General features: G+C 40.7%; 1 protein-coding gene across 1 annotated transcript; it reads right to left on the reverse strand.

Annotated features, from left to right (window-relative positions):
• LOC115264392 (uncharacterized) lies at positions 1-7,773 on the reverse strand. Its single transcript, XM_029868058.2, has 3 exons — positions 7,340-7,773; positions 6,833-7,287; positions 1-1,065 (listed from the first exon to the last, which is right to left on the reverse strand). Exons 1-3 carry the CDS (start codon positions 7,717-7,719, stop codon positions 179-181), a joined length of 1,722 nt encoding a protein of 573 aa, XP_029723918.2. The 5' UTR covers positions 7,720-7,773; the 3' UTR covers positions 1-178.
• Between the last annotated feature and the right edge of the window lie 4,221 nt (positions 7,774-11,994).

An 11,994-nucleotide genomic window follows, 5' to 3' on the forward strand; every position in this document is an offset into this window, starting at 1 on the left:
CCAAATCAATCAAATATGGTTTATTTGTAAAACGGTTTGCATTTATTTGGTTTTCTGGTATTCTGTTAATAAAACATGTCATAACTAAAAATGTCTTCGAATTCATTGCGAACAGAGATGAAACAAAGTAAGTTTAAAATGATGAATAAGGTCAACTGGTACATCTAACATATTCGATCTAGCTGCAAATTTTCCGTCTCATTGCTAGGGTCATCTGTGCGGTATGCACATCCGTGAGCGCTTGCCTGTAAACGAGCAGCACGTTTGCAAAGTCATGCTGGGGATGACTGAATCCATACCGCTGAATGAACTGCTGCAGAGCGTTCATTTTGTCGGCGCAACTCTGTTCTTCGTCATTGATAAGCTTCTTCACGACCGCCCAATGGCCCGCATCGAAACAGCTCGGTTGCGTAAACTTGGCCATCCATTCGTAACGCTTTTCGACGTGACACCAGTCGCACAAGCAGTCAAATCCCAGTGATAGCAATTGGTCTTCGTGCTGTTCGGCATCCTGTTCATATGTGGGACCATAGGAGAAATGGATCTGTTCACCGCGGCGGATGGGACGCAGCACGATCATCTTCAGCTCGTTTCCCAACTCATTCAGGAGCACCGTGTTGGGATCGCACGAGTGGCCAAAGCACGATGCAATCGGGTACAAATGGCCGTTACTGGTCTGCCGGAAGGCCAAATTCCGTTTCTGAATCTGATAGTCGACGAAGCACTGCTGCATGAAATCTTTCTGCTCTTCGGTCGCGATGAGTGATTGAACCAACGGAACCTTCATGTACATGTCAAAGAAAATGGCAGCGTTAAGCTGAATGATGTTATCATAGAGGGGTTTCTCGAAACGCCGGGATTTGGCCGTCAGAAATGTCCTGAACTCGTCAAGCGGACTGTACTTGGAATAGTCCAAGTTGTAGAAACACGAATCTATGTTGCCTTGAAATTTCTTGCAGAATTTCATCATCCGTGTAACGTCGTCGTTGAAGAGCGACAATCCGTGGAAGAACAACCGAGGTCCCAACCAGAAATCGAACATCCTGCTAAGTCCCGCGCAGACACCTGTTGAGGGAGTAACGTAGTTTTGAGTCTCTAGTTGTTTCAATTTTGGTAAAAATTGGGATTAACGAACTTTATTGCTGCGATTTTACCAACACTGAATCTAGATCAACTTTTGCGTTAGTGTCGAATGAATCGCTGCAATCCACTTAAAACTTGTTTGCTCAATTATTTCATGTCCGATGATATAGAAAGAAGCTACCGTCAAACGGGGTGACTTGCAACACTTTTCAGCTTCAATTAACAAAAAATGTTGATTAAACTCAATTTTAAAATTCAAAATATTTGTAATAGTTTTAATCGTGGTTTTAATAGCCGGCCCCTCTATAAAATAGAGTGAACAAGTTATAGATTGATTTATTTTTTCATGTTGAAAAAGCCAAATAAGGTCGTTTTTGATACAAGACGTCATGCGGGGTGACTTGCAACACCCAATGTAAATCCCTTTTCAAACACGCAGATATTAATTTTTAGTTTCAAGCATATTTGATAACACAGCGCAACATTTTTTTGTCTCAAGAGCAAACTTATGTGTCTCCGAAGGATTTTGGGCCGCTGAATCCGAATCCGAGCTCAGATTTGCTCTAACACGTCACAATTTTGAGCTAAACCTCAATTTATAGGGCAAAATATGCGATTTTGGGCTTTTTGACTGCAAACCATCAAGCAAGGAAATATTTTTTTTAAGCAATCAAAAGATTAATTGGTCAATTAACATCTAAATTAACGACTCATGCAAAATATTTCGTTTTACCTAATCAAATTAGATAGATTTAAGCATTTTATGTTAGTATGAAAACTTGCATGCAATATTTGGTGGGTGACCTGTATGGGAAATATCGTACCTAACATAAATCGCTTAAAACTATCAAATTCGTTTTGGTAAAATGAAATATTTTGCATGAGTCGTTGATTTAGATGTTGATTGACCAATTAACCTTTTGATTGCTTAAAAAAAATATTTCCATGCTTAATGGCTTGCAGTCAAAAAAGCCCAAAATCGCATATTTTGACCTATAAATTGAGGTATAGCTCAAAATTGTGACGTGTTAGAGCAAATCTGAGCCCGGATTCGGATTCAGCGGCCCAAAATCGTTCGGAGACACATAAGTTTGCTCTTGAGACAAACAAAAAGTTTATTCACAGACAAACAGACGTAACACTTCGAACATTTTTCGATTCAAATCTTAGTCACGGAAACATATTCGCCCAATGCTAAAAAGACTATGTTTGGCCGACCACCAACTAGGTGGCGGTAGTGAGCAAACGTCAAACTCGAACAAAAACGATGCGAGCGCCACGGTTGGGCAGTTGGCCAACTATCAAATTTTGAAAAAGACCGTTAAATCGGTGTACGATGGGAATTATCAGAGTGTTACGTCTGTTTGTCTGTGGTTTATTTTTGTTACGCTGTGTAAGTATTCTTGCTGCTATTGTGATATCGTTTGGGCTGACATACTTATTTTTGCATTTGTTTTTACATAGGAAATTGAATTGTGAATTTTTGTATGGAAACTAGCTGACCCGGCAAACCTTGTATTGCCCATTTTAATTGTTGCTCTTGCACAGTTTTTCTTATGTTTTTGTTAATTTTCTTAACTTGTTCTACATATGAACATAGCCACCCACCATGAGGACAAATTGAACCGTTCAAAAATCTTGTTGATCATTTCATTAAATAATTAGTTGTATGGCTCCAAAGAGTATGTAAACTCATTTGTATGAACATCGGAACCCCGGCTTCAGAGGCACGTTATCTTCCATTTGGTACATTTATCTCAGATAAAGAATACTGTTTGGTGGTTTGGTTTGCTAACCAACTTTTTATCAATGTAACTTAAACGGACAACTCGACCATAGAATTTACAGTTCAACTGCCATAAACTACACAACAGCGCCACTCGAAAGAAAAACCTTCGATAAAAAGAAGGAAACATTTAGGTAGGGTATGGGACCATTTGGGTAGGTGGACCTATTTTGGGCACTTTCCGCTATAACACAGTCAAATTAAAACCGATTGACTTCAATTTGTGAACATGGCTAGATATTGTACGTATCTGATCGTGTCCAAAAAATCAAGTCGATCTGTTCAAAATTGACTGAGTTATAGCAGCAAGTGCCCAAAATTGGCCCCCCTGCCCAAATGGTCTCTGACCTTATGTTGTAAATTTTAGCAGTAGGTCCGTAAAGAAAATGGAACAGTGTGATTTGAAAGTTATCTGTATGCTAAGAACCTTCCCGGCCCAAAAATATCTACCTACAAAATTCACACCGATCGGATAAGTAGTTTCCGAATGCATAAGGGTCAGACAGACAGCGCGGGTAATACTTTCCTAGAGAAATTCCCAGAGGTATTTCTGCAGTAATTCCATGAAGAATTCTTGCATGAATATCTGGATGAATTACTGGAGGAAGAATCTTTAGTGGAATCCCTGAAGGTATTCCTGGTAAATTCCTCGAGAAATTACTGGTAAAATACTGGGAAAACCTGGTGGAATTACTGGAGGTATCCCTTGAACCAATTCCTGGAGGAATCCCTGGATTCTTGGAATAATGCGTGTATAAACTCCGGGAGGATGATTTCTTGGATAAATTGCCGTTGTAATTTCTGAACGAATAACTGCTTTAATGTCTGCTAGAATTCCTGAAGTAATATCTGCAGGAGTTCCTGGGGTAATTTCTGGTGAAATTCTTAAAGGTATTCCTGGAGGAGTCCCAGAATCAAATGCTGAAGAAATACCTGCATGAATCCCTATGAAAATCCCTGGAGGAACTCCTGGAGGAATGCCTGGAAGTATTCCTAGAAAAATTCCTGGAGGAATTCCTAGAGGATTCCCTAGAGAAGCTCCTGAAGGAATGCCTGGAGACATGCCTGTGCGAATTCCTGGAGGAATATCTAGAGAAATTCCTCGAGAAATCTTGAGAGTAACTCCTGGAGGAATTTCTGGAAAATTTTCTTGAAGAATCGTTGGAAAACTTACAGGTAGAATCCCTGGAGAAATTCTTTAAAGAATTTCTGGAAAAAATCCTCGAGGAATCCCTTGTGGACTTTCTACAGAAATTTCATGAGTTATCTCTAGAGAAATACCTGGAGTAATTCCTCGATGAATCCTTGAGAAATCTGCTTGAGGAATTCCTGCAGAAATTCCATTAGCAATGTCCAGAGGAATGTCTGGAAGAATTCCAGGAAAAAATCTTAGAACAACATCTGGATGAATTATTGGAGGAATTATCGAAGGAATTCCTGGAGGAATCTCTGGAAGAATCTTTGGAGGAATCCCTGAAGGAATTTCTGGTAAATACCTGGACCTAAAGGAATTCCTGGAGGGATACCATGAATCAATTTCTGGTGAAATCTCTGGAGGAATCCTTGGAGCAATACCTGGAGGAGAAATTTCTGGAAAAACTCTTCAAGGAAACCCTGGAAGAATTCCCGGAAAAAAATCCTGGAGGAATTACTGAAGAAATTCTTAAAAGAATTTCAAAAAGTAATCCCTGGAGGATTTTCTGGATCAATTCTTGGGGTGATTTCTGGAGGTATTCTTAGTAGCAATCCTGCAGGAAATGCCTGGATGAAATCCAGAATTCCTGAGGTAAATTCAGCAGGAATTCCTAAGTTAATATCTGCAGGAATTCCTAGGGTAATTCCTGGTGGAATTCTCAAAAGCATTCCTGGAGGAGTCCCAGAATTAAATCCAGAAGGAGGATGCCTGGAGGTATTTCTGAAAGAATTCCTAGAGGAATTCCTAAAGAAACCTCTTGGAGGACTTCCAAGAGCAATCGCTAGAGGAACTCCTGAAAGAATGCCTGGGTGAGCTTCTGAAGGAATTCCAGTAGACATACCTGAGAGAATTTCTGGAGAAATCTCTAGAGAAATTCCTTGAGTTATCTTCTAAGAATCTCCTGGAGAAATCTTTAGAGAAATCCCTAGAGGAATTTCTGGAGGGTTTTCTTGAAGAATTACTGGAGAATTTTCAGGAAGAATCCCTGGAGGAATTCTTTGACAAATCCCCGAAAGATTTCCTGGAGAAGTTCCTGGATGAACTCCTGGTGGAATCTCTAGAGGAATTGCTTAAGGTATATCTAGGGGAATACCTGGAGGAATTTTTAGCGGAATCTCTAGCGGACTTTATAGAGGAATTCCTGGACGAATCCCTGTAGGAATTTTTAGACGAATCCCTGAAGGAATTCACAGAGGAATCCTGGAATAACTCCCGAAGAAATTTCTGGAGGAATCCCAAGCAGAGTGCTTCGAGTCATTTTTAAAATAATCCCGAAAGGTTTTGTACCAGAAGCCTTTACCACTCACGTGAAATAATTGGCCACCTGAACTTCGGCTGGAATCCCGTTGCATTCTGGGCTTTTAGCAAATAGTTTGTCGTCTGGAAGAATCCTTGCCTCGTGTTGTCCAGAAGTCCGATCTACAGCACCAGACCATGTATTCTGGCTCGAGTCCAGAGGAGTCCAGCGTCGTCTTCGACGGACCGTCAAGTTCTACATGGTGCCAGTTACTGGACACCACTCACGTCGTATTACCCCCCTGTTGTAGAATAGATAAAAATAAAATAGGTACGTACTAAGCGGATTTAACCACTTTTCAGGACCACCCACATCCGAAAACTTCCCCACACTTACAACGCCCTGGGACCCGGGAGCATAAGAAGCCTTCTGTGCCCACCCCGAAAGCGGCCGCGGCTCAGACCAGCTGCTTGGGGCCTAGTGAAGTTTCCTTCTGGAGCGTCAATATTCTCCCGGGGTCAAAAGCGGGTTTCACGTTCCATTTTGTGTGCCTTTAGTTTTAAAAAATGAACCATTTTTGAAATGTTTATTGCACATAGCTGTCCCGGAAATAGTCGTACTGCTGCCTACTGTGTTTTTTGACACACAGCTCCTCCACGTCTGATTTTTTCCCGTAACGTGGGTAGATCACCTTAGAACGGTGCGTTACGGTGTAAGATCTACCACATTGCATCAAATTTTAATCTTGCTATTTTACTGCCTAAAGTGATAGCATACCAGATTAAAGTTTGATGTATTTTTGTAATGGTTATGTTTTAATTTATGTTTTGTTTTTAACTTCTAATAAATCTTTTTGTTTCAGGAGGATTCAGGTAATTTCTTTGTATAATAATACCATGTTTTAAAAAATAGTAACTGTAACGAGCGTATCACTTATGCCTTATTCAGTATACATATATTACTTAATCATTTATTCTCTTTTCAGTGAAGAATCTTACCACCATTCCTGGCGCACTAATCAATATTTTTTAGCAAATCACCGTATAGGTACATCACCATAATAATACATGCGAACATGTTTAAATATCTATATCGTTATCTGGAAGCGTTTGGTACGGGAGGTCCACGCTTCCATCTTTCCCCTCGATTTCAAGGTGTAGAATGTTTTCAAATATTGACTATGTTGAAATCTTTCTATCCCTTGAAATCTTCTCTGCGGTACATGCTGCGCAGTTGGCCTGGCCGTTAGACAAGAAAAATGATAGACTTGAATAGTCTTCATTTTCCAGGATGCATTCAAGTAATGGCTGCGTTAGTGTGAGATTAGATTAGATTAGATTAGATTAGATTAGACACAGCTCCTCCACGTCTGATTTTTATGTTTTGTTGATAAACATAGACAGAAGACATCAAGTGTTGCAAGTCACCCCGTTTGACGGTACCTGTGTTGTCCCAACATTTAGTTCCCATATACCCACATGCTTGGTGTCCAAAAAAAAAATGCGCGTGCAGTGCACAGAGCAATACATACCACACTCGAAGCGATGCACGCTTTGGCCCTTGCGCATGCATTCTTCGTCGCAGAACATTGCCGTCGTGCAATTCCGGCACGGGATGAAATGGGACAGGTTGGTCGAAATGCAGTAATTGCACCGGCCGAACACATTTTCCCAAGCGACGCAGGCAACCATCGGTTTCTCCCGCAGGATAACGTCTCCGGCTTTGAAATCCCGCTTGGCAACCATGATGGGACCCTGGGCGGGATCCATGCGGCCCTGAATACATTTGGCAAGGAAAGGTATTTTCGGATTGAGCTCCAAGCTGGCCTCCACCAGGGGGATTCGAACATCCTCGAGCTTCGAGCGACAGTTGGCTTCCCGACTCAACAGCTTCGGCATCAACTCCTCCGGGTAGTTGTTCTTTTTGGCCAGGACAATGTTCGCCAGCGCTACGTCATATAGCCCTTGTTCATAATAGATCGCTGACCTGTAAATATCATTGTGTTACGTTATGCAATCACCAGTAGGAAAATACTTACCGATTAGCGTATCCGATGGCCAAATCCTTCGACGCGTTCGGAGCTGCACAGATACTTTCGTTATACTTTCTGAGGGCGATCTCGAACAGTTTCTTCGCGTACAGCTGATTGCCGGCCCGGCGAAGCTCGGCCGCCCGAACCGAACACTTTGGCGCGTCGATGTACTGCAGATTCGAATAACAGTGCCCATTGGTGTCCACATAAGATCGATACGTGCGAATGTCTGCATCCTCCGCCAGAAGCTGGGGATTTTCTACCAGCAGCTGCAGCATATGGCCCAACGAGTCCACATTAACCGGTTTTCCCGGAGGACCGCGCCCAACCATTTTGGCAATCTCCTCGTAGCACTGCTTTTTGATTTCGTTATGGCTTAGATCCATTGTAATTGGAGTTACTTTATTTACTTTTTCGGTTTTAAAACAACACGAAGCCAACGCCAGAATTCTAACAAAATGAAATTAACAAATTTTTAAGCAAAACAAGGACGGAATAATCTCGGAAACTCAAACAGCTCAAACACCTCTCAGCACTTTTTTTTATCTGAAACAATGATTACTCACCACCACACAAAAAAGTGAGCGGTGAGGTTTTTCATTACTCGAGGTGAATAAAGAAATGTCTACACATACACTGAAAAATATTTAAACCCAGCGCTGGGGGGCATGCGTTGACATTGCGTGCCGCACACGGTGCGGCGCGGTTGCGGTGCGGTAGCGTTGCGTTCTCGTGTGCATCCTCCCATTTGATTGTGTGTAACTCAGGACGCACTTGCGTGCACGCTGCGTGGACGCGCCGCCCGTGTGCATCGGCTCTTAAAAACTCAAATTTGGCTACACGGAAAAAACAGATTACCTAAAAAATACGTTAAAAGAACGCAAAAATAAGTAAACCGCTTAAACTTTTTCCACTGCACTCAGAAATAAAAGTATACACGGAATTACTATTATTTATGCATTTTGTATCCGCATCTCTCTCACTCTCTTTCTGTTTTCATGCTATCTGGTGCTTCGCCTGGGTTGACGAAACATTTCTCTTCAACCCAGGCTAAACGGCAGATAGCATGAAAACAGAAAGAGAGTGAGAGAGATGCGGATACAAAATGCATAAATAATAGTAATTCCGTGTATACTTTTATTTCTGAGTGTGCAGAAATGTTTTGTCACACTCAGAAAAAAATCTATACTAAATAGTATACATCCCACACTAAATCAATTTCGCCTGGTTGACCCCAGGCTCCGTTTATATGCAGCCTAAACTGCCCTAGTATAACTTAGATAAAAACGAATTTCAGTATAAGTTACAAATATTTAACCTAGTATAACCAGGATTTACCAAGAATTTGTTTAACATGTTTTTTTTGTTTATTTTTATTAGAACAAAGAAAACAATTAAATTCAACTCGGATTAATTTATTCTCGGATTTATTTGAACTAATTATTTGCTCTCGCGGCTATCTTTCTCCGTTATCTTTCGGCCGATATTCTACTGCCTCTCATCACCGAAACATGGTTCTGGTCGTTTCTGTGACGCTGCTTGTCGATTTGCTCCGATACCTGGTAACGGTCCCAAATTACTCGGATCTTGATTCCGCCGCATTCGATGATGATCTTTGTCTTCCCGCCATCGATTTCATCATGGCCATGACCGGATCCCTTCTCGGTAGTCCGCTGCCAGTACCACGGCCGTTAAGGAATCCACCGCCGCCGGAGTGGTTCCGGTTCTGCCAAGTGTTATTGGCCATTATCCCTGCAACATAAAATATTTATTCATTTGTTTATTCAAATGTTTTTTTCATGCATATCTAATGATGGGCAGTACTTACTTTTTATTCCTTGGAACATTGGCCAATGTGCTAACCAACTTAAGTTCATTTTTTCGTAATTACGATGGGAGCAATCAAAAACTTTATCAAAATGGTCTGATGGTCTGCCACGCGACAATTGTTTTTTTCTGGTTGTGATGACTAAGCTAAGCAGGGGCAAACTTATTTCTCATTATTCTGGCACAGTTTAATTTTATATATGTAGTTTGTATACTTTCTAAACGATGCGTAGTGTATACCTCGAGAATGATAAAATGGTTTAAAATTTAAACTCTCCATGATTTACAATGTTTCATTTACACCACAATATGTTCCCACCGGTTTCAGCATAAATTGGGTTCTTTAGGGGTATCCAGATTATCCACTTATCCGCGAGCGGTAATAGGGGACTGCATGAAAATCTTTCCTTCTCTTTCACTCTTACAGAAATTTTGTAAACAACAAGGCCAAGAAACGTCAAAATCCCATATAAAATCAAAACAATGCAGTGCCCTATGGCGGCGGCGGGCACATAAACCGATTCGCATTTTGACGTTTCATGGGGATCGCAATCGGTTGGCGCCACCGAACGGTAGGCGAAGGGGGTGAGGAGGAGAATGAAACTGTTTTGACTTTCCCCCATGAAACGTCAAAATCCGAACCGGTTGGTTATGCCCGCCGCCGCCATTACCGCTCGCGGATAAGTGGATTGCATAATCGGAATCTCCGTCCAAAAATTAGTCGAAATCCAAAATTTCATTATTTTTCGTGCCCGGGAACTATTTTTAAAATGCATTTAAAGTTTGTATGGGAAAATTTTTTTGTTCGGGGTGAACTGTCACTTTATCGATTGAACTGTCATTATATCCATGGAAATTTAAACTGTTTTGTTTATTTAACCATCAAAACAAATGAATCAGAACGCAATAAAATCACCTTATACTCATAAAAAATAGCTCTTTCGATTGGGCTAAAGAAAAAGGCAATATTTATTTCACTAAACAACCCAATTGCCCTAATGCCTGCCCGCATAACAAAATACTGTTTGTGTTAATCTTCACACAGTATGTCTCCTTTACCACATACTGTAACTGTACCACGAACAAATGAAAATATGAAATATGAAACTCGAAGCATCCGACCATAAAGAACGGTCTATGAAAACCATATCAAGTTGTAACAATTTGTCATATTGTGCAGAAATTATCGAACAATATAGTACCAAAAACTCAAGAGGCATGGTGGCAATGCAGAGTAACCTTTTCTCAAACGGTTTGCGATTTCATTTGCGCAACACACTTACACATATGCATTTCACTGTATGCCACTTGAATTCAACAGTTTGTCAAATAGTAGCTTTTATTAGTATCTGTACCGATCGAACTTTGCAGTATGCATTTAGAAGAAAAATAAAAAAACCAAAATCTGTCGCCCGCGAGTTGAATAAACAACAAACTAAAAACTTGCCTTGGAAGATGGTTTGAAGCGCCTGGAGCGGTCTGGATGGAACAAGGGTAAGTTTTGCACATTTATTATGCTTTTGGTCGAAATACGAAGTGACCGAACGTGCGAAAATTGATTTTTAACCTACTTAGAAATGTCGCAACTCAATTTGGGTTAGTGCATATTGTTGCTCTTAATTAGCTTAATGATGCGCAACAGAAAAAATTGATTCAAATTTACTTCGCAGCTGCAACTTCGCATGTGCTTCTAGCGACGACTTCGATTTGGTGGTGCGACGATAATAGTTTTTTGTGCTATATTTCATCGAATACTAATTGTTTTGCAGGATGCCGGAACTTGAACTCAATTACAGGATCCGGCCTGACTGTGCGACTGCGAGGAAGCCGACTGTGCGAAAGCGGGCGGATATTGAATGCTGCTTGCGATTAGAAATCCGCTCTCACCGCAGTAATCTCCAGTCATCAGTTAATCACCATAGGTAATACCGAGCCCAGCATGGGGCTTTGGATTTGTTTAATAAAAAATATCCAATGAACGCAAAACCGCTTTTATTTTTAAACAGTTCAAACATACCCGAACCATATATTACACGCTTAAAATACAATGGAAGACCATAAATCAATAGTAACCAAGACAGTGTTAGTTTTTCTTCTAAATTTATTGTTAAACTGTTCTATAACCATTTGTTATGCAGTGAATTGTCTGAAAAACTGGATAATATATTGACCATATCCTATACTGTATTGCGAAAAATTTGTTCGAGAAAACGAGCGATTTTTTATGGTAACCTATCTTAACCGCCTATTCCACATACTGTAAATTGGCGGATTACCATTTGTCAAACTGGCAAATCTGTACATGGAATGGTTCGCTTACTGTTATCTCCGATAGTCTGAGAAATGGTTCAATGACAATTGCTAATGGTCATTTACAGTATGAGAAACGTTTCATTTACAGTTTGTGGTTATGCGGGTGGTTTACATTGTTCAACTGAAACGAGCATTCCACTTGCTAACTTCTCTAAGATTTTCAATCCAATGGAATGATGTGTTTAGACTGAGCAAAAATGACTTGAGTGTTCACTTGAATGCATCTCAGTTGAAGCAAGTGTTTACATTGTTCAACTCGTGCGGAGCGTAAGCAATCTGAATTGAATTCATCTCACTGACAGATGACTTGAATTCAGCTCACATGAATCACGGGTTTAGACGGGGCAAGTGAGACGATTTCGTTTGACTTGAATGAACAAGTTCAACATGTAATACGACACTTTTTAATTCGTACCCCGCTTATAGTGGTTTCTGCTTTTAGTGGTGTTGCGTGTACGTACACGCTGCATTACACGAACACCACCTGAGTTACTGGTTGAAAATAGTAAACAAAGATCAGC

The sequence above is a fragment of the Aedes albopictus genome, chromosome 3 (assembly GCF_035046485.1).
Source record: "Aedes albopictus strain Foshan chromosome 3, AalbF5, whole genome shotgun sequence".
NCBI lineage: Eukaryota > Metazoa > Arthropoda > Insecta > Diptera > Culicidae > Aedes > Aedes albopictus.